This window comes from Helicoverpa armigera, chromosome 25 (assembly GCF_030705265.1).
Source record: "Helicoverpa armigera isolate CAAS_96S chromosome 25, ASM3070526v1, whole genome shotgun sequence".
Classification (NCBI taxonomy): domain Eukaryota; kingdom Metazoa; phylum Arthropoda; class Insecta; order Lepidoptera; family Noctuidae; genus Helicoverpa; species Helicoverpa armigera.
Genome location: NC_087144.1, coordinates 3,412,945 through 3,437,492, shown reverse-complemented (window position 1 = coordinate 3,437,492; position 24,548 = coordinate 3,412,945). Strand labels below are relative to the sequence as shown.

At 35.9% G+C, this 24,548-nt stretch overlaps 1 protein-coding gene across 1 annotated transcript in view; it reads right to left on the bottom strand.

Annotated features, from left to right (window-relative positions):
* Positions 1 to 24,548, bottom strand: part of LOC110381758 (inactive dipeptidyl peptidase 10) — a 171,296-nt gene that overhangs the window by 47,369 nt on the left and 99,379 nt on the right. The window contains exons 4-5 of the mRNA XM_064041442.1: positions 7,830 to 7,924; positions 1,729 to 1,856 (exon numbers count right to left, since the gene is read on the bottom strand). Of these exons, the coding sequence (XP_063897512.1) occupies positions 1,729 to 1,856; positions 7,830 to 7,924 (223 nt within the window). The remainder of the gene's footprint in view (positions 1 to 1,728; positions 1,857 to 7,829; positions 7,925 to 24,548) is intronic.

Genomic DNA, 24,548 nt, shown 5'->3' with positions numbered 1-24,548 from the left:
GTTAACACCCACCCTCATAATGAGGTAATTTTTCATTGTTTTTCTCGCACAGCAAAAAGTTCTATTCTATGTTTAAAAAAATGGTTCCTAGTCGGTGTGACCACACCCTTACTCGCTCAACACCGAAAATAATTTAGCTTATAGTATTTAACGAGGACCAGGCATGCATAAGTAATCGCTGCCCAGAGAAACAACTTTTCATGTCGTGAGTTTACCGTGTTAGCGTACAGTAATTTTATTACAACAATTAAATTATAATTCCTTTGTTTTAACTAGTATGTAGTAAACGGAGAATAAAATGATGAGAGGAGATGTCATAATATAAAATCTCCACGGAGAAAGGAAAGATAGCTGACATACAACGGTAATGGTTGGTCACTTTACTTTCATAGGAGATTTTGCGTTATGACATTTCGTTTCCGCTAGTCATTTTGTTCTCCATGAAAATCTCCTAAAAATCTAGGGTTAACGTCGCGTCGCTAAAATGCGGGGTGTTCGGGGGACGATGAAAGTCTCCGCCTTCTTTGAAACCCACCCATTATTTTTATCTGAACCAACCATCAATCAAGACAAATCTTTGAATCTTCGCAAGATATCTCAAGGAACCCGAAAGTTTCTTTAGTTCTGTAGTAACTGATTGTTTTGATCACGTCTACCGTACGTAGTTGACTTACCTGCCCGACCTACCTGCCTTATGGCATCTCCGTTCATTTTTCCTTACTCCGTGTTAGGTATACATAGTAATTCTGTGTAGTTATGTACAGTTACATAAATCCGTCGTAGTTCGGTAGTGTCTACTCTCACCGGTGTCGGATTAGCATTCCATCAGACTAGAGAGGAAATAGAGCCTCGCTTGTGCACTAGGTAGTTATCTAGTTGTACATGGCATATTATGCTATCAAATTAGCTTTGAATCTTCATAATAAATTACGTATTTATCTAAATATACAGAAAAGCCAGTTAACGTCACTATTTTTTGCAGGGCTTTTGAGAAAACTTATCTGACCAATTTTTAAATATATTTTTAGTTGTGGCAATATAGGTTTGCTTTTGAATTATAGTGTTGCATTTGCTTGGACACAGGTGCACTCACTATTCCTTCATTCTCATAACCCGATAGGACGGCAATCCGACACGACCGGAAAGAGATCAGGCGCAGGACCGACATTTACGTGCTCTCCGATGCACGGGTGAATCAATCACCAACTTCCAGACTACGTGCTGCTTTGTGAAAGTTTCTAAAACGCACAAAGCGATTTCGGCCTGACCCGGGGAATTGATATTACGGAATAATTACTTACGTGGTGAGTATATCGTAGACGGTGTACCTCGCGAGGTAGGAGTGCGTGTGAATCTTGCGCACGTTCTGAGCGAGCAGGAGGAAGCGCCGGTCAGCTGACACCGAGAATGAGGCTGGCTCTAGCACCCTCTGAATCACGGCTTCTGTTCTCGTATAAGGAGATCAGCCAGCTGCGCAGGACATACTATAGTGCACTAGCATTTTCGCAGACACAGGTGCACTCACTATTCCTTCACTCTCGTAGCCCGTAGGGACGGCAATCCGACACCACCAGAGAGAGATCAAGCGCTGGACCGACATTTACGTGCTCTCCGACGTACGGGTCCATCAATCACCAACTTCCAGACTACGAGCTGCTTCGGCCCGAGCCAGGAATCAAACCCGAGACCTCAGTCATAAAAGATTGATATTAAAGAACAAATACTTACGTGGTGAGTATATCGTAGACGGTGTACCTCGCGAGGTAGGAGTGCGTGTGAATCTTGCGCACGTTCTGAGCGAGCAGGAGGAAGCGCCGGTCAGCTGACACCGAGAATGAGGCCGGTTCTAGGACCCTCTGAAACAAATAATAATAATATTAGGAAAGGGTGATGGTGTACCCCCTCTTTACATGGAAAAGGCTCGGGAGATGATGATAAACTTTTTACATGGAAGAAAAAGCAGTATGTAGTAGATACCTAATTAGAATAAAGCTTTTTAAATTTCGCGATATGTTTATAATTATATGCAAATCGATTGTTTATTTGTAGTACCTATAGATAGACCACTGACGAATCTACAAGTAAGCTAAAATGTAGTATTACAGATTGTTATTATTTGAAAATTATTATTGGAGATCTAAGGGGGAGGCCTATGTTCAGTAATGGACGTCCTATGGCTGAGATGATGATGATGATGATGATTATTATAAAATACTCTTAGTACCTATTTTCTTCTTTTCTAGTCGTAAATCTAGTACTTAAGACTACAAAAGAAGAGCTGAAATGTTTGAAAAGAAATTGATTTAAGTACTTCTACTTTGTCACGCCTTGAAACAATTTCGACCCGGTTTAATTTTACGAACTAGTTTAACTACGCAAACACAACAAATTAAAGTTCACAGTTAAACAACATAAAGGCACTGCTGTATACCTTTACAACATTGTACCCTAATTCGCATATCATTCGACACGCGATCATCGTATTAAGCATCGAATTATACCTCATATTCGATCCAGGAAACGAGAACCGATGCCTTCGACTATAAAGAGCATCGTAAAACAGGTATCGATACTATCCATGGAGAACAAAATGACTAGCGGAGGTGCAATACGGAAAATCACCTTAGAAAGTAGGGTGCCAAAATGCGGGTGAGCGACGGACGAGGAACGTTACTGTTTTCGCTCTTATATAATCATCGGCACGAATCTTGAGCGCTGACTTTCAGTTGCGCAGAAGTGATTTATTGGGTCCCTTTTGTGGTATGAAGTGAGGCGCGGCGGCGGCGGTAAAGCGGTGATTAGCCCGCTACGCATAGCGTCATAGCCGTCACTCGGGATTAGTTCTTTGCTAATAAATCACTTCTGCGCAGGTGAAGGTCAGCGCTCAAGATTCGTGCCGATGATTATACCCCATCTATAGACCTGAACATTTTTGTAATACCAAAAATCGATTATTAATGCCCTAGTTCACTTGTAACTGGTAGTTTTGGTCATGCCCAACGTACGAATTTGACCTACAAGAATTCGCCTGACCTACCTGCCTTATGGCATCTCCACTTATCTTTCCTTACTCTGTGATGCTATCGACTTGGATTGAATCGATTCCCGTGGTCGTTCGGTAGTAATACCGGTAATGTTGTTATGACGTTTATTTGTCTTGAAGACTTCTGTTTTATTGGGACGGATGACTCCCTTGGGTTTATGGTCGCCTGGTACATTTTGTTGCGGTGTATTCAATTTCTCTCCGATAAATTAGTTAATTTTCTTAGTGATTGAATAGACAGGAAATTCATTGAGAATTTATGTATTAAAAAAAACCTTTGCAAAAAATTAGTTTTTTTTGTTAGGTTTATTTTCCATAATGCTCAGTTATCATATAGACTTTTTTGTAGAGTGTAAATTGGATGATAAAGATGATCTATAAAATATGGGCCCACTCTTGCCTATTTCCAAATTTCCCAAATCTTCAACATCATGCAAATATTTCAATAAAACAGGTAGTAAAAAGAAAAATTACAAAAAGAGTAAAGGTCACACCAGACGAGACTTCCACACAATAAAATGTCAGGTGCGATTTGTTACCGTCACTGGCGAAGTCCAAATTGCCGCAGAAATCTTCATTAGCTAACATCTGGAGGAGTTTAGGTAATACAAATTTACTACGACAGCACGGTAATAGATCGACTTCAGAGTATTTTTACTATCTCCTCATTGGATAGAACGTTTATTTGCCTTTTATTAATGGGTAATTGGATTCTGTGTCCAACTTTTTTGTGCTAGTTCTGTAAATAATTACTGGTCTGAGTTTATTTAGGTTTCATTTCTTGTGACCTGAATACGAGCGAATAGTTTTTTGGGTTCCTATATAAACTAGAAACAACATAAAAAAGCTTTGCGACCATAAAAATAGTGTTAGAATTGGTTTTGAGAAAGTATGTCGAATAAAAGATTTAAGATGCTAAAAAAATATTTTGAATGCTGATTAAGTTTATAGATATTTTTTAATAATACGCTTAAAATGACGAATAAAGTTATTGCATCACCTATTAATAAAAATAAAAAAACGCAACGACCACGCCACGCAGTGTGTGAAGCACCTTAAAACGTTCCGATATAACCAAAAGCAATTTTCCGACGCATCTCATTACATTCTTCTTCAACAACGTCTTGACAAGCAACGGAACGAAATTAAAAACGTTAACAAACTTTGTCCCCGGTTTAGGGGCTTAGATAATTTGACAACTGGAAACGCCATTGCTGTGCCTTCCCCTCCACAAATGAGAGTGACGTCAATACTCGTAAAAAAGGTTTTTTTTTTCGTTTGTTTGTAGGTAACGTAAAGGCTCCGAAAATGTTGAACAGATTTTAAAAATTCTTTCTCTGTTGGAAAGCTACACTATTCCCCGAATTACTAGCCTACTACAGACTACTTAATATATAGAAAGTAGTTTTCAGGAGAGACGGGAGAAACCGCGTGAAAAAGCTAGTTGGTTGAATATGTTTGCATTTTTTGTGTGCACATCACGTGGCTGAAAAGGCATGTTTGAGCGCTTATATAGGCAGATTTTTTTGGCATACAGATTTTTGCTCACTGCGGTTCTGGTTGGTTATATGCTCTAAACTTAGGGCCTAAGCAAACAGAAAATATTCAATTAGGTACAAACAAGGCAACTTTTATTGCGGGTTGGAGAGCAGGAAGATTATACTTTGACGATTATGTGAAGATGACCAAATATTTTTGCGTATTTTTGGCAGATTTTAGCAAAATTAGAATAGCTTACGTTTCTACGTGCCACGTGCTACGTGTTTTTGCATGCCTAAGTTAAGGTAGAATGTACAAGGATCGCCAACTGCATTTTTGTAACATCTGTATTTATATTGTACCTACATTCCGTTGCAAATAAACTATTATTCTATTCTATTCTACGTAAAGTCTTGATGCCTAGTGTGAAACACAACTACAAAATAAATGGTGTTTTATTTCATCAAATGACAGTAGCATGAGGGAGTGTCAGACTCTTTCTGACTAAAACCCACCATGTACCTGCCTTGAGGCAAGAGGGCTTCAGAAAGCCCTCTATGTGGCAAGGCCGCGGTAACTCTTTCGAACAATCCCGCAGCCCCACTACAAAATGGTCTGACAAATAGTTTAGCCAGTAATTTTCCGAACTTGTTCAAAATATAACTACCAACATTTCTATAGAAACATATTAATAAAGGAACCCATTTAATATAATGAATACGAATCATTACGTAAAGGTCATTTTATTTCCGACAACCTTCCTTTCTACCTACTTCTATTGTACGTAAGTATTTTATCGTTTATTTTGTGAGCGAAAATAGACCAAAACAGACAAACTTTTCCATTGACAGTTTATATTTGAGGAAAATGGCCAGAAATAAAATGGAGTGGCCCCCAAAGAAGGATGGGATAATAAAAATTTTAATGGAAGAAAATTAGAAACGTTTGCAGAAAATTATACGATTTTAAATGTTAACTCGCGGAAAAGCGATGGTGAAAGTTTTTTAATAACAGATGAGTACTAATCTACACTGTCTATGTAGTAATATAATAAAGAGGATTGTTTTTTGTTTGTATGTACCAAAACTACTTACTCTAAACTCTAACCACTCAACTCTAAACTTTAACTCTTCCCAAGTATTTTATCCACATTAGTTCCCACGGGCTGCGGATGAAACCACGGGAAAACGGCTCGTTATTTATAATCAGAAAAATATCTCAAATTAGGACTAGGACTGTTTGGAAAAAGGGAAAAATATATTTGCTCATTATAAATTAAACACGACGTCGTATTTTCATTAACATCCAATATTGGTATTGGTAAGGCTATTTGTTCATAGAACACTAAAAGCTCTATTCATTTAAATAATTAGTCTATTACAAATTGCTTTCAACTTTTCTATTGAATGAATCAATCACCTATTTTTATTCACAATCTTGATTTACTTATTTTTTATAACCAAGCCTAAGACTTAATAAGTTCTTTAATGCGAACAAAAATACAACAGAAGAATCCATTAAAAATTTTAAACGGGCTTCAAAAAACTATTCTTTCAACCGACCTAACAAAAGAAAACCGTTCAAGCGAGTCAAAAACAGCTTCAGCATAACGAGTCAATTTTCGTACAAAATACTTTGAGTGCCACTAGTATACACTGCAAACTTTTAGTCGGCCGATAGTTTGTTTGGGCCCATAAATCAGTATGAAGATGAATGGTAGTACGCACATTACAAAGATCAGGTATTTAGCCGGTATCAGACCGACTGAAAACTGATTGGAATCAATAAAAAATTTTGCGTATTATCGGGTCAACTGTCGGCCGACTGTTTAGTCTTCAGTGTGCGGCTACTCTTAATTTTACTTCGAAATTGTTTTCGATGTTCTAAAAGTGTTCGAAATAGCAAGGTCACTATATCCTAAGTGTCACGGACAGGGCTACCAAATAAATTGATGTCCAGCCAACAAGTGGCTCTAGGGTGGGGCGAAAGGGGGTGAAGTGGGGGCGAAGTGGGGGCAAAAGGGGGGCGTTCCAGCCCATTGCCTCCTTGTGTGTTCGATGGTAAACTTATTTTTGCAACGTACGCGCGATTGAGTTAACATATTGCGGTATTGGGAGCCTGTTTATTTTTGGATATAGTTGAGAACATTTTAGTGTTGTGTGACATTTTTGGGTATGTAGCTCAATGTCGATAATTTGATTAATGTAATATTAGTGATGTCCGTTGGAGATGAATGTAATAAGAAGACATAACACGCCGGATAAATGGGATAACGGCAGAAGGATAATATGATAGGGATGAAGACTTTTACCACTATTGAAGGAATTACATTTTTCTACGAGTCTGCTTAGGTATCTAAACATTGCTTTCTAGCTCAGAAAATAAACTCTTCAATGAAATTAATTTACGGCACAGTAACAAATTCTGATGTTGTTAAATAAGCTTCACTGTCAGTTCGGCCTGAGATTGACACATCGTATCACCGGTTGGCATTTCCAACTAATTTAAACATATTGGTATTTGCCGGAACCCACACGTATGTTGCGTGGGTTTAACTCCAGCCTACAACGAGAAAGGTCACCGTAAAACAAACACAACTTTAATAATTATTACAAACAATTACTGAAAATACAAGTACCTAAGGGCGATTACAGACTCTAAACTTTGTTCTAGATATAGGGCCATTTCAGCATACAAGTTTACATGAGAACATAATGTGATCCTTTACACGTGCATATTCTCGCGTTTTTAATCGAACGGGTAATTATCATCCCTAACTATAATTAGACGTTTTATCACAGACTAGCCGTTTTCCCGCGGTTTCAACCGCGTCCCGTGGGAGCTACTGCCCGCACCGGGATAAAATATAGCCTATGTTACTCGCAGATAATATAGCTTTCTAATGGTGAAAGAATATTTAAAATCGGTCTAGTAGTTTTTGAGTTTATGCATTACAACCAAACAAACAAACAAAGTTTTCCTCTTTATAATATTAGTATAGATTACTATAATAGTTATGGTTTTCTTGCGGCTGTAGTATGGCTGTGATTTTTCGGACGACAGAGCACCATTTCCGTACCACAGCGTCATTAATACGAAATATTCAATTTAAAAGAAACCTTCCGAACAGTTGCACCATTTTAAGCTACATGGTCAAACTACAACTACATGGCTACTTTGGTCAAATCCCCGATTTGACCAAAGGACGGCAGTTTTACGGCTGGTTATCGTGATAGGTAAACGGGCCATTCATTCTTAGTCTCGCATTATATCTGACACTTACTTTACTAAAGTAAAGTAAACTTACAAATGTAGTATTCGGCATGAGTGTTTTGGTTGTTTGATTTGCAGCGAACATGAGGCTGATGCCGCCGTACGAGTCCCGGAATATGAACTCATCACCTGTAACAAACAAATACAAATATTTACTAATATTGTAAATAGGAAAGTAATTCTGCCTGTTCAGTTTTTACGCCAAAAGTACTTGATTGTTTTATATCTAGATAATTTATAGACTGAGAAAGGACATACTATATTGGTACCCTGAGTGACTACTAGGGACGAGGGTGGAACTACGAAGTATAGCTAGTACTTGTTATAGTAAAAGAAATGGAAAAAACTTGTGTTTAAAATTTAGGGCCATTTTTATGCTGCATAATTTAATCTGTGTGAAATCTTTTCCCAACTATGTTAGGTTCGGCTTCCAGTAGTAGTGTCCATTAAAGTACTACAGAACATTCCAAAACGAATCAGGCTTACATTATTCCTATTTACCACTCTTTTGTTTGTTACCTGCTACTCCTTTCACTAAACTCATTCATCCAACTACAAACCTTCATGTTATACCCCCCACCCCCCCTCTCCTAACTCATTCGTTAATCGAATTGGTTCAATAAAATATTCAGAGCAATCAGCCGAAAGAGGATTATCGACCAATTTACTTGATACCCAAGTTTAGATGTTACCAAACAAAATGTTGACGTATTGGGAACGTACGGAGAGTAATCAGCAAATAAGTAGAGATGTTTTATATCATGAAAGCGGATGAGCTATACATACATCTGTGTATACAGAGTGTATCGTACCTAATCACATCAAATTAAATACGTTAATATATACATATGTTAATTACCACAAAAAATCGCAAAAATAAAAATAAAACAAAAATGAAACAACAAATAAGAAGATAAATAATAATTTTATTAGTACAAAGTAAATAGAACAAAAATGTGCGAGAATTAGAACACCATATAAGAATCAGTCATTACAAACAGCGGAAATTCTCCCTTGAAAACTGGCAGCTGTCAACTGGTCAGAACGTTCGATATTCCTAACTTTTTCTCAACTTTACACATGATGTTGTAAATTATGAAAACGAAAAATGACTCCTGTGGCTCAATTACTGGACTGAAATAGGTAATTATATTTATTTCTTACGTTTTGTAATCTACTTATATGCTACCAAAGGTTGAATAGTGAGACATGAAAAAATACGAAATTATACTAAGTAAGTATATGGTACTTCTAATATAAAACGAAAAAATATAACAATGCAGTACTTTTAGCAAGGTACACCAGTAGTTACTACATCTAACAAGTCGAGTAAGCCTGCTGTTTGCAAGTCTGCTACAAAAAGTTTGCATACCGATTTGTTTGGCAAACAGTACTCGCAAAGAAAGTTCTTTTGTTACAAAACACATACATTAACAAACTGAGAACATACCATTTGGAAGGGTAGTCATGAAAAGTGGAGGCGTTCTTTTGTTTTTTGTTTTTTATTTCGATAAATAAAGGTAGATAATATTTATACCTACACTGGTTTGTGGGAACCACTTCTTGCAGCTGAGTAAAAGATATTTTAAGTGTTTTCTAAGGTTCTTTTTGTAAATGAAATTTCATAAGAATCGGTGCAGGAGTTTTGGCGACGTGTAAATAATGAGCAAGGATTTTTCATAGTTACTTGAAATGTTTAAAAACATAAAACTCTCGAATATAGAATTACATTTCTTATTAAATAGATAAGCTACATCACAATTTCAAACACGTCTCCAAACTGACCCAAATTCTCTGCACTAAAGTGTAATACAATCCAATTACACTGTCCGCATAGAAATGCAACACTTAAGATAATGACAACGGCTGCAATACACTCGAAGCAGTCATTAGGGCCTGTAAACACTGGCCCGTATTGATTGCACGTACGTGTAATGTTGTGTAGTGAGAACTTAGTTTGAACCGTGGAGAACAAAATGAAGAGAGGAGTTGTCATATAGAAAAATTTCCTAAGAGCTGCTCTCGATGCTAAAATTCGGGTGTTCGGGAGACGAGGAACGTTACTAGCTTCGCACTCATATGCCATTTTTGGGATCCACCTATTTTTTTTTAACCAAATTACCAATGAATAAAGACAGATAACATGAATATTTGACAGTGTTTCAAGGAACCGCCTCGTTCGTTAGTTCAGTTACAACTGAGCGTTTTGATCAATTCCACCGTACGTATAGTTATCGGCACGGATATTGAGCCCTGACCTTCAACTGCGCAGAAGCGAGTTATTGGTTTATTGCCTTATGTAACCAGAGCTCAATATCCGTGCCGGTAACTATATGTGAAAAAAAAAAGTAGGCATCTGACCATCTTGCCTTATGGCATATCTATCTTTCATTCCTCCGTGTGTTGTATAGTGACAACAAACAATTGGCAACTAAATGTGTTAGGTAATGGTACTTGAGACATTAGGGTAATAGCTTGGTACTTAGTTTATCTTCAGCTATACATACATAGATACGAGTATAATTAAACGACGACATCATGATAAGCTTTTTAATGCCACAATTGTCTACTGTATTTTATACTTCACAATTGTATACTTCAGTCATACTGAAAAATTAAGGTAGCAAATATGACCTGCAAAAGGCCGCGGGTTTAATTGAGAGGGTAGACCAATGAGTGCAGATGGAACGCAATGATATTTCGTTCAAATCTTAGATTTTTTTCAATTACAGCTTAGGGTCGGTTCATATCTGACGGAAAATGCGTCGAGCGTATCGTAAATGTATGATCGACGCACTAACGCATCATCGGTTATGTGTGAATGATTGAATGTTTTACCGTATATTTGTCAGTTCTGGCGTTACGCGACCGATAATACGCGACGCATATTCCGTTAGATATGAACCGACCCTTATGCAAAAGATTCTCAAATGGCTGGTAGTACCAACGAATTCTCTGAGAGAGAATCTCAAACTAGTTTTACCTTAAAGAATCTTACCTACACTTACGTGGTCAGTTGCCACATACCCTAAATAGTTTAATAGCTATATACGTTGGTAAATATACGGCTTAATGCCAGTTCAGACATTAGCCGTATCGCCTGTCCCCCGTAATGGCTGTCCAGGCTCTAATTGTAAATACTTCACGCCCTCATCAATCTTACAGGGGTGAACAGGTACGCAATACACAGGTATTCTGACTGCAATAGCCTCTATGTATATGGGAATAAGGTTCATTTTACCAGGTTAGTTGATGGTCTTTTGGTGTTTGTGCTGAAAATCTACCTGAAGAATTTAGGAACTGGCCTGGAATCTGGTGGTCTTTATTCGCCTTTAAAAGGTTATCTCTCCCATTTAATTCAATTTGCCATGTATCTTTTAATCTACGGTAAACTTAAATCTTATAGGGTTTTTTTGTTACTAAACTTAATTGATACAAGCATATTCTTCACACGTCCCTATCCATCTGTTTCGTACGTACGTACGTACGTACCGTTTAAAATTGTATAGCTGGATCGAACTGGGCTTCAATAGTCACCATCACCATATACTAGACAATATGTAAGAAACTCTGACCACGACCAATACAGAAACATTGCGGTATAATTTGTTGGTGGTTTGCTCAATTTCCGAACAGCCGGTTATCTCCCTCTCCGATGCACGGATTGTATAATTACTCTGCATTGTGGCCACACCTCCTATTACACCGAACTGTAACATCATCTCCCGAGCCTTTTCCCAACTATGTTGTAGTCGGCTTCCAGTCTAACCAAATGCAGCTGAGTACCAGTGCTTTACAAGGAGCGATTGCCCTATCTGACCTCTTCAACCCAGTTACCCGGGCAACCCAATACTTCTATTTAAGACTGGTTGTCAAATTACTGGCTTCGGACTACCCATAACGACTACCAAAGATGTTCAAATGACAGCCGGGACCAACAGTTTATCGTGCCTTCCGAAACACGGTAATTATTTAGTGACGTAATTGTCCGAAAAAGGAGCAGAGAGAAGAAACGTGATTTCATGATTATTGTTACTAATGAGAAAAGGTAGGGAAAATCGTAGGAAAATATTCTTGGGGTCTTTTAATTTGTCGTTTGGGAGGTGTTTTCTGTTACTGCCGAAGTTTTGTCGAGTAGCCAATAGTTTTGTTCGCAAACGTGTAGGAAAAGGTTTTGTTCAAATGTTCTTCGTTATGTATACCTGGCAAATGTGTATATTAATTTGAGTGTTTAAGGCATGCACTTGTGCACGGTTTGAAGGTTATTGGACTTGTAAATCTGTGTAAATAATATCAAATATGTATGTAAAATTTAGTCTAGTAGAAAAATCGTGTACCAAAGTTAGTAGAAAGGTCTATGACGACAAAATTTGTCGTATAATTTAATTATGAAAGGACTATGACGTGAATCTCCAAAATTAGACCTTTTTGAAGCGTGACGGAGCAATCGATACATACCCGCCCCCGATATAGATAAAAATCAATATAGTCGCTTATTTTAAATTAGAATAAAGCTTGCCTTTGAAATAATAATTTTCTTAAGAATATTAATTTATTTGCACTATGAACTCTCAGATATTTTTCCCCCTTGTTATCTTGCCAGCTTCCTGGCTGGTTTCCTGGTATACAAAGTTATTTTTTTTATTTAAAGATGATGGATTGTTGATTGCTTTTGGTGTAAAAAAACTATTATAATAGGTAGTTCCCTTTACCTCTTTATAATAAATACAGTTTTTTGTTAGTTGCAAATGCGGGTATGTATGAAAGTTTACGAAAGCCTATAATATAACAAAAATACTACCCAATAAGGTATAAAATAACTGGTGGAAACTGCAGTTTCTATCTAACTGACCACATATAAAATCAACACAAACGTCCTACAAGCAAACGATAATGACAACAATAAAATATTATGACGTACTTAGTTCCAAACGATATTTGTTTATAACACAAAACACGCGAGCGAACCGATTCAAATCGATGACGGTGTGACAAGCGGTCCGATGCCAATTTCACGTTATTATCGCACCAATCACGGTAATTATACCAGAATTTACGATCAAATTATTTGATTAAATTCGATTTTGTTTTAATCGATACCGTTTTAGATGGATAAACTGTATCGAAACGGTGGGCACGATAAACTGTAGGTCCCGGCTGTCATTGAACATTTTTGGCAGTCGTTACGGGTAGTCAGAAGCCAGTAAGTCTGACAACCAAACAGTATTGTTTCACCCATGTAACTGGGTTGAGGAGGTCTGATAGGCAGTCGCTTCTTGTAAAGGACTGGTTCTCCGCTGAATCCGGTTAGACTGGAAGCCGACCCCAACATAGTTGGGAAAAAGGCTCGGAGGATGATTGGCTCGTCCTGGTAACTGGGTTGAGGAGGTCAGATATGCAGTAACTCCTTGTAAAACTATGGAAGCCGACCCTAACATAGTTAGGAAAAGGCTAGGCAGATGACGATATCGCAGATGACCAATGACGGTAATTATACCAGAATTTACGGTCAAATTATTTGATTACATTCGATTTAATCGATACCGTTTTAGACGTATATTTTGTTATTCGGTTCACGGGTTCGCGTCACTAGATGCTACGTGGCATTTGAATTTGGAAGGCGAATTTTGATTTCAAACGTGGAATTTTAGAATATTGCGGTTTTGTCGAGTTGTCGAAACGGTTGAGTAATTCCACATGTACCTACCAAACTAAATAGGTTTTAGTTATTTACATATTTCTATTGGTTTAGAATTGTAGTTACTTATTGTTTAGGAAATTATATAAAAGAGGGCGTGCTTGCTTGTTTACTGAAAATGTATTGAACAGTTATAAATTAGATTACGAATAGTAGTAGAGAGATTCTAAATAAGACACATAAATCATTGTTTTGATACTTTTTAATTCGCCAGGAAAACTTTCATATTATTGAGTTTCCTTTTTTAATTGTGTAACTCGCTGTTCCACCTATATCCCGAGAGAAATTCATGTACCCGAATAAAAAGATAGAAATCTCTTTTCAGGATCTAAATTGTACTAACATGTTCAATACTCCTGGCCTGAAAGTGCAAAATAATTATAGATACTAGTAACTTTAGCATTTACAAAATTCAGTAACGATTATTAATTTTCAAATTCATGTCAAGTAACACTTATACTTATTGTAACTTACATAACCTAGAACTCAAAACCCACTTCATCGTTATTTAAATATTAAGTTTATTTCACAATAGCTTTTTATTTTCTTTTACGATTATCGCGGTTGATATAAACCACAAATACTTGTATTAAACTATAATATTTATAAGATAATGAATATGTAACATGAAATTATAGCACGCGATGCTGAAGTTACAAATCTGAATATAATGTGTAGGTCCCACACAAATGTTACAAAGGTGAAAGTTTGTGAATGTATGTATGTAGGTATGTCTGCTCCTTTTTCACGCGCAACCACTTGCGCGTGAAAAAGCACGTGAAGGAATTTTGATGACACTTGGCATTTATATGCCTAGCTTATATTTTACATTATAAAATAGGCTACTTCTGACTTTCATGGCTATGTATATTCTATATAGGCATATGGAAACCGAGACATAATTTTAGCAAGAATAGCCAAAATATTTGTATGTATCCGTGAAAAATACATATTTTACCTTCATCAAAACCCAATTTTCCAAGGCCACGCAGTTGAATTAGGCAGTAAACAATACAAAATAAAACATAAGTAAATAGTTAGATCGCTCACATTGTTCCAATCTAGATTAGGCTAACTCAAGTGGTTGTGAGCACGCGATATATCGCGAGTGGGACTACTGTTAGCTTTTATATGTTATCGATAAACATGTGGGAAGTGGTGAAGGGCGGTCATTTTTGGGGATGTCTTTTGTAGAATTAAACTTCAAAAAGTGCTAATTTTCAGCCTACTTTGTTCTGTTGTAACATACATATGTACCTACATTCTTAAATTAAATTAATTGTTATATCGTATTAGACTTGATTAGAAGGTTATTTAAACAATAATAAATACATTTAAGAGCATGTTAAATAATAGCTTTTTTTCAATAGTTTCGTCGTCTGATGATTTTAAACTACCAATAGCATTCAAGATGGCGTGCGATACTTGCTCTCATATTTATGATACATTTATTTTAGTTAAAAATTCACACTCAATGTCAAATACTAACATTTACCTGATCTTCACATTTGAGTTAATCATTAGCCGTCAGCACTGCATAAGCAATAAAAATGCTATAAAATGTCTGCCAACAAGTAACAGATATATCTCCCTCTTCATCGAATAAAGTCTAAAGTGGAACTTCTAACACACATTTGTTCCGTATATCTACACTGTTGATATCTATCCGTCACGCTGTCACGATCGATGTTACGTCGGCTTTATCGTCAAATCTCTGCAACAGCTATCAATGTAAATGTATATCGATCTGTGTAAATTGAACTTCCAACTGACGTTGCTATTGAAAGGACGTTTGATTTTCAATGAATGGTTTTTGACATGACTATGAAAACTATAGTAGGTATATGTTTGTTATTTTAATGAATCTAATATAAGTGTTTAACTTTCAATCCTTCTCTTTAGGAAGGAAGTTGGGCACAGGCCCAACAGTAGCACGCTAAAAAGACTGATGATAAAATATGATTAGGCTTGTATTTATGTACTGACCAATGACAGAAATTTTACTACCATAAAAAAACTTCACTAAGTATCAAGGCTTTCAAAAACGTCACTACCCAGACATAATTTTTCTACATCATTTGGATACGTAATGAAAGGTTGTACATGCAAACAAGTACTTTGTACAAATAGGTGGTCTTATCAATCATCCAGTTTACCTATCGACACAACCTTCACTCAACCGCTTATACTCAAACATGTTTGAAACAATCACAGTGACGATCGACATCGCATACTTACGGGTCCACTACCCAAACACTCAAACTTGCCTTGAGCTTGAGAAGGATTATAAAGAAGAATAGTAATGTAAATGTTTCTATATCCTTTTTAGGTGTAGCTTTGGAAGTAAAACTGGACAGAGAGAGAGCATACATTAGCATACATTAGCATTTAATAGCTGGGTGGATGATTAGTAAATAAAACTGCAGATTCCACACTTCTGTATCTATATTTTATTCACATTCAAAAACATGTCGCATTACAATAAATTGCAAAAAGCGGGCGTCTTCTCTGTCAAATTCTTTTCAGTGTTGTCATCACAATGGAGGCAGTGTTGCCCATATAAAATAAGTGAATAATTATGTTATGATAATAAATAGTTCCTATAATAAGTATGTAATAAGAGAATATAACATACAGAACAATAAATATACCACAGGTTAATATTAGTAGTCTAACACATTATCCATCATCAGAGATTTCAGAGTTGACACCTACCGATTTATCTCAACCTAGTGGGAAACAATCACAGTGGCATGACATAGCATACGGGCTCACAAGTCAAACACTCAAACAGTCTTGAGCTCAAACAAATGCCACTCAAACCTGGATACATTGCAGTTGAAGTGAAACTAAGTTCTGTGGACGAGACGGATTTTAAGGAAGTAAAGCTTGAAAATCCTTTTGCAGTTCACTAGTTTTGGCGTGAAAGTCGGACAGAGACAGTTACGGGGACATTTATTTATACCTGTTAATATTAGGTATGTTTAAGATTTCATATAAATACAGTATTGTGTATATGAGCCTTGATAACAGAAATAAATGGACAAATAAGTAAATAATATAATAAAGAGGATATTTTTGTTTTTACTGGAAAAGCTCCGAAACTAATGAACCGATTTGAACAATTCTTTCACTGCTGTGAAACTACACTCTTCCCGAGGTAACACAAACTATATTTTATCCACCTACGAGCTGAATTTTCCACGGGCAACGGGTGAAACCACGGGAAAATCACCTAGTAATACCTATAGGTGAACTAAAAGTATACCAAACTTAGTAATAATAACAAAACTACAGTTTTACGGTAACAAGTTCACTAATGAAAACGTGTCCGTATAGTCCATTGGCTCCATATGTTACTCGTACAATCATGTCCACCAGCTCAGCACTGCCCTGGCCTACTGCCAGAATTTACTATTTGGGGGTACAACTAGACCAATTGGTTGGAGTTTGTAGACCTTTTCTTTGATAATGTTTATTTTTAAAGTTCAAAGGACTAGTATAAGTTTTCATTAGGTTTTTTTCTTCTTGATATGTGCCTGGAATGACGGCAGATAATATGCAAAGATTGGAACAGAATATAAAGATAAGAAAGATAAGCAGGATCCAAAATTTTTGTATTAAAAAAACCATAATTCATAAGATTTAGGATGGGTTGCACCATAGCCTATAATTAACGTTATCGTTATAGTTAATAACATTAAGTTTAACGATAACCAAACCATAACTAGCCATCGAATTGCCGAAGTGACCAATTGTCGGTCTTTTGTGGGTTTGCTATCGTTTGATTATTATCGTAAAAGACAGATGGTGCACCCCTCCCTTAAAATCAAGATAGATAGGTACTACTGGCATTCTTCTGCAATTCATGGAAATTTCTTCTTCATTTGTATTGAAGGTAATAAACGATCTCTAAAGAGCAGGAAAGCAAAAGTAACATGAAACATCCTCATTTTCCAGCATATAACGTTCATCTAACTATCACATAAACTCCATTAAAACGCAAAATTATTTAAAGCAAATCTTAGACGGGATCTTTTTCAATATAAAAACAGGCGACATTGGCTTAACGGCCGAGAACACCATAAACATATTTTATGGAGCATTAAACACCAGAGTCTATTTATTGAGCTCTTGTAAACTGAAGCTTCATGATGCTTTCTTGTTTTTTCTAGTTCATGTACTTAGATTCTTTTTGAAAATGGAGAATTTGAAGAGAGGAAGTGGGTGCATTTAAATTAAACGAGCGAAAGCTTATTCTACATCACTCCTATAAAATTATTTTAAAGAAAATAACGAAGAAATGCTTAGAGCATTTTGGAAAAGGAAGCTTTTCCTACAATTTATGTACATAAAATGAGTGAACGCACATTGTATACCCATCCTTAATTCATTTTTGAGATTACATGCAACGGAAGCATCATTTGCGTCTGTCTACACGCGTAAACAAATACTCTTAAAATGATACGATATAATTATCTTGGACTTTGTTCTTAAAGGATTGCTTTAATTGATTAAAATAAAATGCCAATCTCACTTTTACGATAAGTCTATCCCTAAGCCTCAAAAACTATCCGAAACGCCCCACAAACCAAACAGTAGTCCCTATTATTTCCAGACAATTCGAAAACAATCGCCTATCGCATAATTTTTCCCGCCAATCCTTCACAAACAAAAAGTTTTTCTATCTCAATATTGGGTTCAGAAAACACGGGTTTCACGTCACTTTTATATAACTTTTTAGGGTTCCCTACCCAAAGGGTAAAACGGGACCCTATTGTTTTCGCTCCTCTGTCCGTCCGTCCGTCCGTCTGTCACCAAGCTGTACCTATCTCACCAACCTGATAGTTAGAGAGTTGAAATTTTCACAGATGATGTATTTCTGTTGCCGCTATAACGATAGATACTGAAAACTAGAATAAAATCAATATTTTGGTGGGCTCCCATACAACAAACGTAATTTTTTTTACTCATTTTTGCTCTGGTTTGGAACAATTCGTGCGCGATGTCGACTCGCACTTGGCCGGTTTTTTTCATATAAAAGAGAAATTCTCAGAACCTGTAAGCTTCACGAACAATTTGAAATATTGAATCGTCAATGCAAACGGAGTTTGAATATAAAATACTGCTTCGAATCGTAATATTATCAGGCAGAATTTATTCATATTTCTTTGCAGTAAGTATAAAATTGTTGTTGTCTTTGCTGCTCCTTTTTTTGAGAAAAGACTGTCAACGGAAAAGACACCATTTTATTTATACATAGATGTATACCTTAGGTCCCGGCTATCATTGAACATCCTTGACAGTCGTTACGGGTAGTCAGAAGATGTATACAATGAATGAAACAGCTATCTCGATAAGATATAATCAATGGTCACTTTTTCTTTTTTGTAAGTACTCACAAGATGCTCTTATTATGAATAGCATATGATTTCTGCTGCTGTGGATATATCGACAGGGAGGGTTAGACTTTGACTAACTAACCCTTTCGAACCAATGCCAAGTATGTTTGGTTCAAATAATCATTGTGGAATTTACCCTACTCGTACATATTATAAATTTAACTTAAATACATATAATAATAGAGAACGTAATACACCCGTTTTCCTACTATTCCCAAAAGTCAACAAAATATGTATATGCATGAAGCATATAATACAGTTGTACTTCCCATACACACATCCCGGGGCACGCAGGACAAAGTCAGTGCAAATTGAATTAGGGCGCCATTGAGTTGTTAACTCTGTACGTGTTTTGAACAATCGGTTACACATTAAAGTCGTTTAAACATTTTATTGTGAATATTCTGCTGTGCAATTTATGTAATAAAACAAAGAAAGGGTAATTTAATTTATAAACGATGCAATTACGAATCTTTTCCCTATGGATTATCTAAAAAATTATCAATTGTACCTACGATGAGTAATATATGGTTACACACGTAGGCTATTCTTATTTTTAATAAAGCATTGTTTTTGTTAGAAACAGTTGCCGCTACAATTCTTAAATTGAAAACAGTGTCTCTTTTATCGTCAAGAAAAATATTTTTTCCTAAACATTTTCCCAAAACTCTTTCAGAATCTCAGTAAAAGGTATTATTCAATTACACAATTACTGAATACAGAAAGGTACAATCCTTTGTTCTTAAACCAATTTCTTATACAAAAACACAAATAATATTTTCAAAAATAAGCATTTTAATACATACGAATTGAATTCCATTGGTTGGAAAGGCCGTAAGTTCAAATAAGTGGAAATATGAACGGTACAATTCAATTACGTATGGAATCGGAAGCCGATTGTGGGCATGCGTTCACATTTAAATAAACATTAAAGAATTTTATTATTTTAGTGGCTAGGTTTTTATGGTTTTGAAGTTTTTGAAGTTTGTATATGTTTTGAAAGCTCATTGATTTAGATCGGAGAAAGTTTTAGTTAGTTTTCCATAGTAATCTTCGGAAAGTTGAAATTAGTTAGTGCTTACAACTATTTTTAGAAACTAATGGATGAACCAGATGTTAGTCTTCATACAAAACAACTAAATTATATTTCACTAGGAATATTCAAATATATCAGGTAAGTTCAAGTGAAATACATATATGTTAATTATCCTCGAGTGAAATCAGATCGAAGTAGTAGTACCAGAAAAAAAACTAAAATAAGGTGAGAACGACGACAGTTGTACGCATGCAAAATTCAGACTAATAAAGATGCCATTAAAACAAATAAATATTTAATTTTTTGAATTTTAATGTACATAACTGTACTAAAAAACACTCTCGAAGTATATCCAGCATTAGTTAGTGAAACCGGCTTCACGGACGAAAACTCTGACGCAGTCGAGCAAAAGAGGTTACGACAGAACGTCCGAGGAGTTTCTACACTTTGCACAGGAATTCCAAAATAGTCTGCATTTCTATTTAATAAAAAAACGACTTATTTATTACCGTGCTAATGTTATAAATGCGAAAGTAATTGTATCTCTGTTCGATTTTCAAACCAAAACTACTGAATCGTTATAAATGTTTAGTACAGAGTGCTAGAGTTAGAGCCTGAGAAAGAATAAAGGGTATTTTAAAGGGAGTGCGAGTGAAACCGGTGGAAGTGGGTCAATAAAACAGACAGACAAAATAAAACAGCCAATAAAGATTTCAAAACCAATCAATTCCGTAAATTAAAGAAAAATATGGACCCTAATTTCACTGGTTATTAAATCATGATTAGGTAAATATTAATAAATTTATCATAGTTCTATAGGTACCCTTAAGCTTTCGCACTCAAAATATTTGTTTGCAACGTCAAAAGGGATTTAGTTTGACTCGTCTGTTTGTGCGAGGTTTTGCGGCCGTACGACATGAACCGCGGTTAGATTGACTTACAGGCTTACTAAACGGTTTTTATATAAGTTTGGTTTTCAAAAGCTGTGGTAGATAGTTTTAGGTTAAACGGTCAACAGGTTTTTGAAACGTTTCGGTGACCTAGAAAGATTTTAAGTACCTAGTCATATATACCTGAGCCGAAAGCGCTGAAAAACTCGTTTCTATTTTCTTAATATCTATACGTCAAATCGTCCTACTGGTAATAGATCATGTAAAAACAAATGTATAGAAGCCTACTAAAGAATAATTTGGACGATAAAGATACTTATGGTTATCGCATTAACCCTAATTTAATTAAAACTCAGAATCAATCAAGAATCATTCAATTTTAGCACAAAATACAATCTATACTTCTCTTCACTATTTCATCCCAGCAATGCGCATTTTCCCCCCAACCATAGACAACGTGTCAAACAGCTGTCAATAACCAAAGAGGAATGTTATTGTTTCTGACATAACAAGAAGGGGGAATGCCGAAACAAATACTCGAAACAAATGAATGAGTGAACGAAACGGGAAAGATTCGTTCGTCTGATTGATCCATCTCAGTCAGTTGAATGTATTTTCTTCGGAAGGAAAAGAGTGTATGAATGTAGACGTATGAGAGATATGATAAGTAGTCGAATGTAGGTACCTATTATGTATACTAAAGTATTTTTAGTAGTTTCTGTTTATATTTTGATGATTATGAAGGCTATTTTTTTTGTAACAATTAAGTGAAAATTGCTGAATATTCTTATATAATTAAAATATTCTAAATAAGCCCAAAAAGCTTTGCCCCACCACTAATTTTCCTCTGCACAATGGTAGACTAGCAGAAAACACTCAAGGCGTTAAGTCCGCCATTGTACAATGTGCAAAAACCAACGAACGTAATAGGTAATTTCGAACCCAAATTGCTAACAATATCAACATGTTAAATTACCCCAAATTCTCTTTATGGACTATAAAGAGAATTTGGGGTAATTTAAAAAGTGTCACTTTTGTCATAGATTAAATTCCGCTTTAAATTGACAAACATAGGACTTAAAAGTCGCCGACCACAGCCGACCCTCACTTAAACTAAGCTCAAATTAGTCCGCACTGCGTTTGAAATTCCCTCACATTTTTCACCAATGTGTTCCCTCCGTTCCCTCCGTCCCTCCCAGTTAACGAGCCCTCCCGCCAACCACTTTTAATTATTCAACCCGGTTTTAAACATAGGCTATTTTCTGTCGGAAACCTTAATTTTATAATGGTGGTTAAGGTTTTTAAGAGTTTAATGGTATTATTGAATCTGTTGGAGCGTAATTGAGAATGTTTTTAAAGAGTAGGGATTGGCAATATGATGTGGAGTGCCTTTTTATTTGATCGATTTATTGAGCACTACCCAATTCCTTGCGATTGCACGAGGTATCCCGTACCGGGATTAAATATAGCCTATGCTACTCGAAAAGAGTGTAGCTTTCCAACAGTGAAAGAATTGATTAAATCGGTTCAGTAGTTTCGGAGCCTCTAGGATCACACAGGGGACAAACAAACAAAATAATGTTTCCTCTTTATAATATTGCTGGAATCTGCTAGCGTTTTTGATTATGCTTTCGAATTTAGTCTAGATACTGAAATGGAAATTATCTCCGCACAGAAACATATGATAAGTAGATACGGAGAATATACTTTTTAAGAAAACTTTACGGCCATTGTAAGATTTTCTTAAACCAGTTCACTTTATCCTTTAAAGATAAGCCATTACACAGAAACTTTCCAGCTTGATAATGTATTTAAACCACAAAATGGCAGCACCGAATAAACTTTTAGTATAGTGATTTATTCGAATCAAATCCTCCAAAAAGTTTACTAAAACGAGTTCCTAAGTTTATAAGCCTCCTATCAAAACTAATGAAAAACTCATAAAATCACTTGAAAAGCTCATAGTTTGGAAAAAAGCATTAAACTCATTTGTGACTAGCCTTATTTCCCAGATGGTGAAAAAAAAGAAACTTGAGCGATAAAGTTGGATTTACGAGCCAACTATGTATTACAAATAACTGGCTACTTCGGTTTAGGGTTGCCAAAAATTGTATTTATCTCGTACCAATACTGCCTATTTAAAAAAAAAAATAGTATCTATTAGATAGCCCATTTATAGAAAAAGGCCACACAGGCTACTTTCTACTCGAGTGCAAGTTCCATCGAAATAGGGCTTGCGAAACCTAGTATCAGAATAAAAGTGACGTATTTATCGTCAACTAAAATTTAGAAATTATTCAATTCATCATGTTTGATTATAATGTTGAACTATCATTCAAAAACAAGTGTTATTTGCACAACATGACATCCTGATATAAAATCTCCTTACAAAGATAAAAATAGGTGAATTCTAATATTCTTCTTCTTCGTAAATCCTACATTAATATTTAATAAATAATACATCGCTTTTAACTATAATATCAAATTGAAAGCCAAATAATTATCGAAAACATACTAGTATAATTGCTCCATCTTCTTCCTGACCAGTTCCCAATTTTGGTCGAGTTGGCGCAATATATTTGTAGTTATAACTATTATTTAATAGTAATCCTCCAACTACTGAATCTAGCAGCCCTATATTGCCAAGATACAGCGCCTACGACCAGCACAGTTGCATCCGTTAGCACCGCAACATCGGGAGTTAGTTCCCGTAGTTCCGGGTTTGATGCCCGGGTTGCGAACACTTTTGATTAAGTTGTTACTTCGCTGCGAATTGGAATAACGCCAGGTTTCTCACTTATAACTGTTATATATTATAATGTGTGGTATTAAAGTTCATGAAAGTCGATTTGTTTACAGCACTTGAAATTGTTTATTTTGAATTTTGGATATTATATCACTTTTTATACTTAAAATTATTTTGAGAACGCTGAAGTTGACATTTCTTGACTTCACCCTGAAGAAATGCTGAAAGAAACTCAATGGTCGTAGTTTCTTTTCATAATATATTATAAAACTAGCCGTTTTAGTAGCCGTGGGAGCTACTACCTGCACCGGGATAAAATATAGCCTATGTTACTCGCAGTTAATATAGCTTTCTAATGGTGAAAGAATATTTAAAATCGGTCCAGTAGATTTTGAGTTTATCCATTACAACCAAACAAACAAACAAACAAAGTTTTCCTCTTTATAATATTAGTATAGATGATTTGAATGTGAGTGTTAACATGCACAATATTCAGTTTTAGACCGACCAATTTGCATTTTTTACCCGTTTCCAAATATATTCTTTCAAGTCATGACTTAAGAGTTTATGTAGTTAGAAGAGTGGAAATAAAATTGTATGTGTACCAACCCTATCCCCTAGACAGATAGCAAGCACAAGCGGACCAGATGCATCCGATGGATTGCCGGAATAGTGCAAATTAAATTAATGCCCAGCCCCGGTAGGTGGCGCTAGGGGCATGAATTAAACGGACGTTAAGAGAGACGTATGACTCACTCTTCCGAATAGTTAGATTTAGCACTTTCCGAATAGCAGATAGTTTTGTATGTTTTATTTTATTGTTATAAATGTGTTATTTTTAGTAGCAGTATATTCAGGCTTCATTTTGAAGCTTGGGGAGGTCAGATAGGCTGTCGCTCCTTGTAAAACACTGGTACTTAGCTGCCTCCGGTTAGACTGGAAGCCGACCCCAACATAGTTGATAACATAGAAAAAATATTC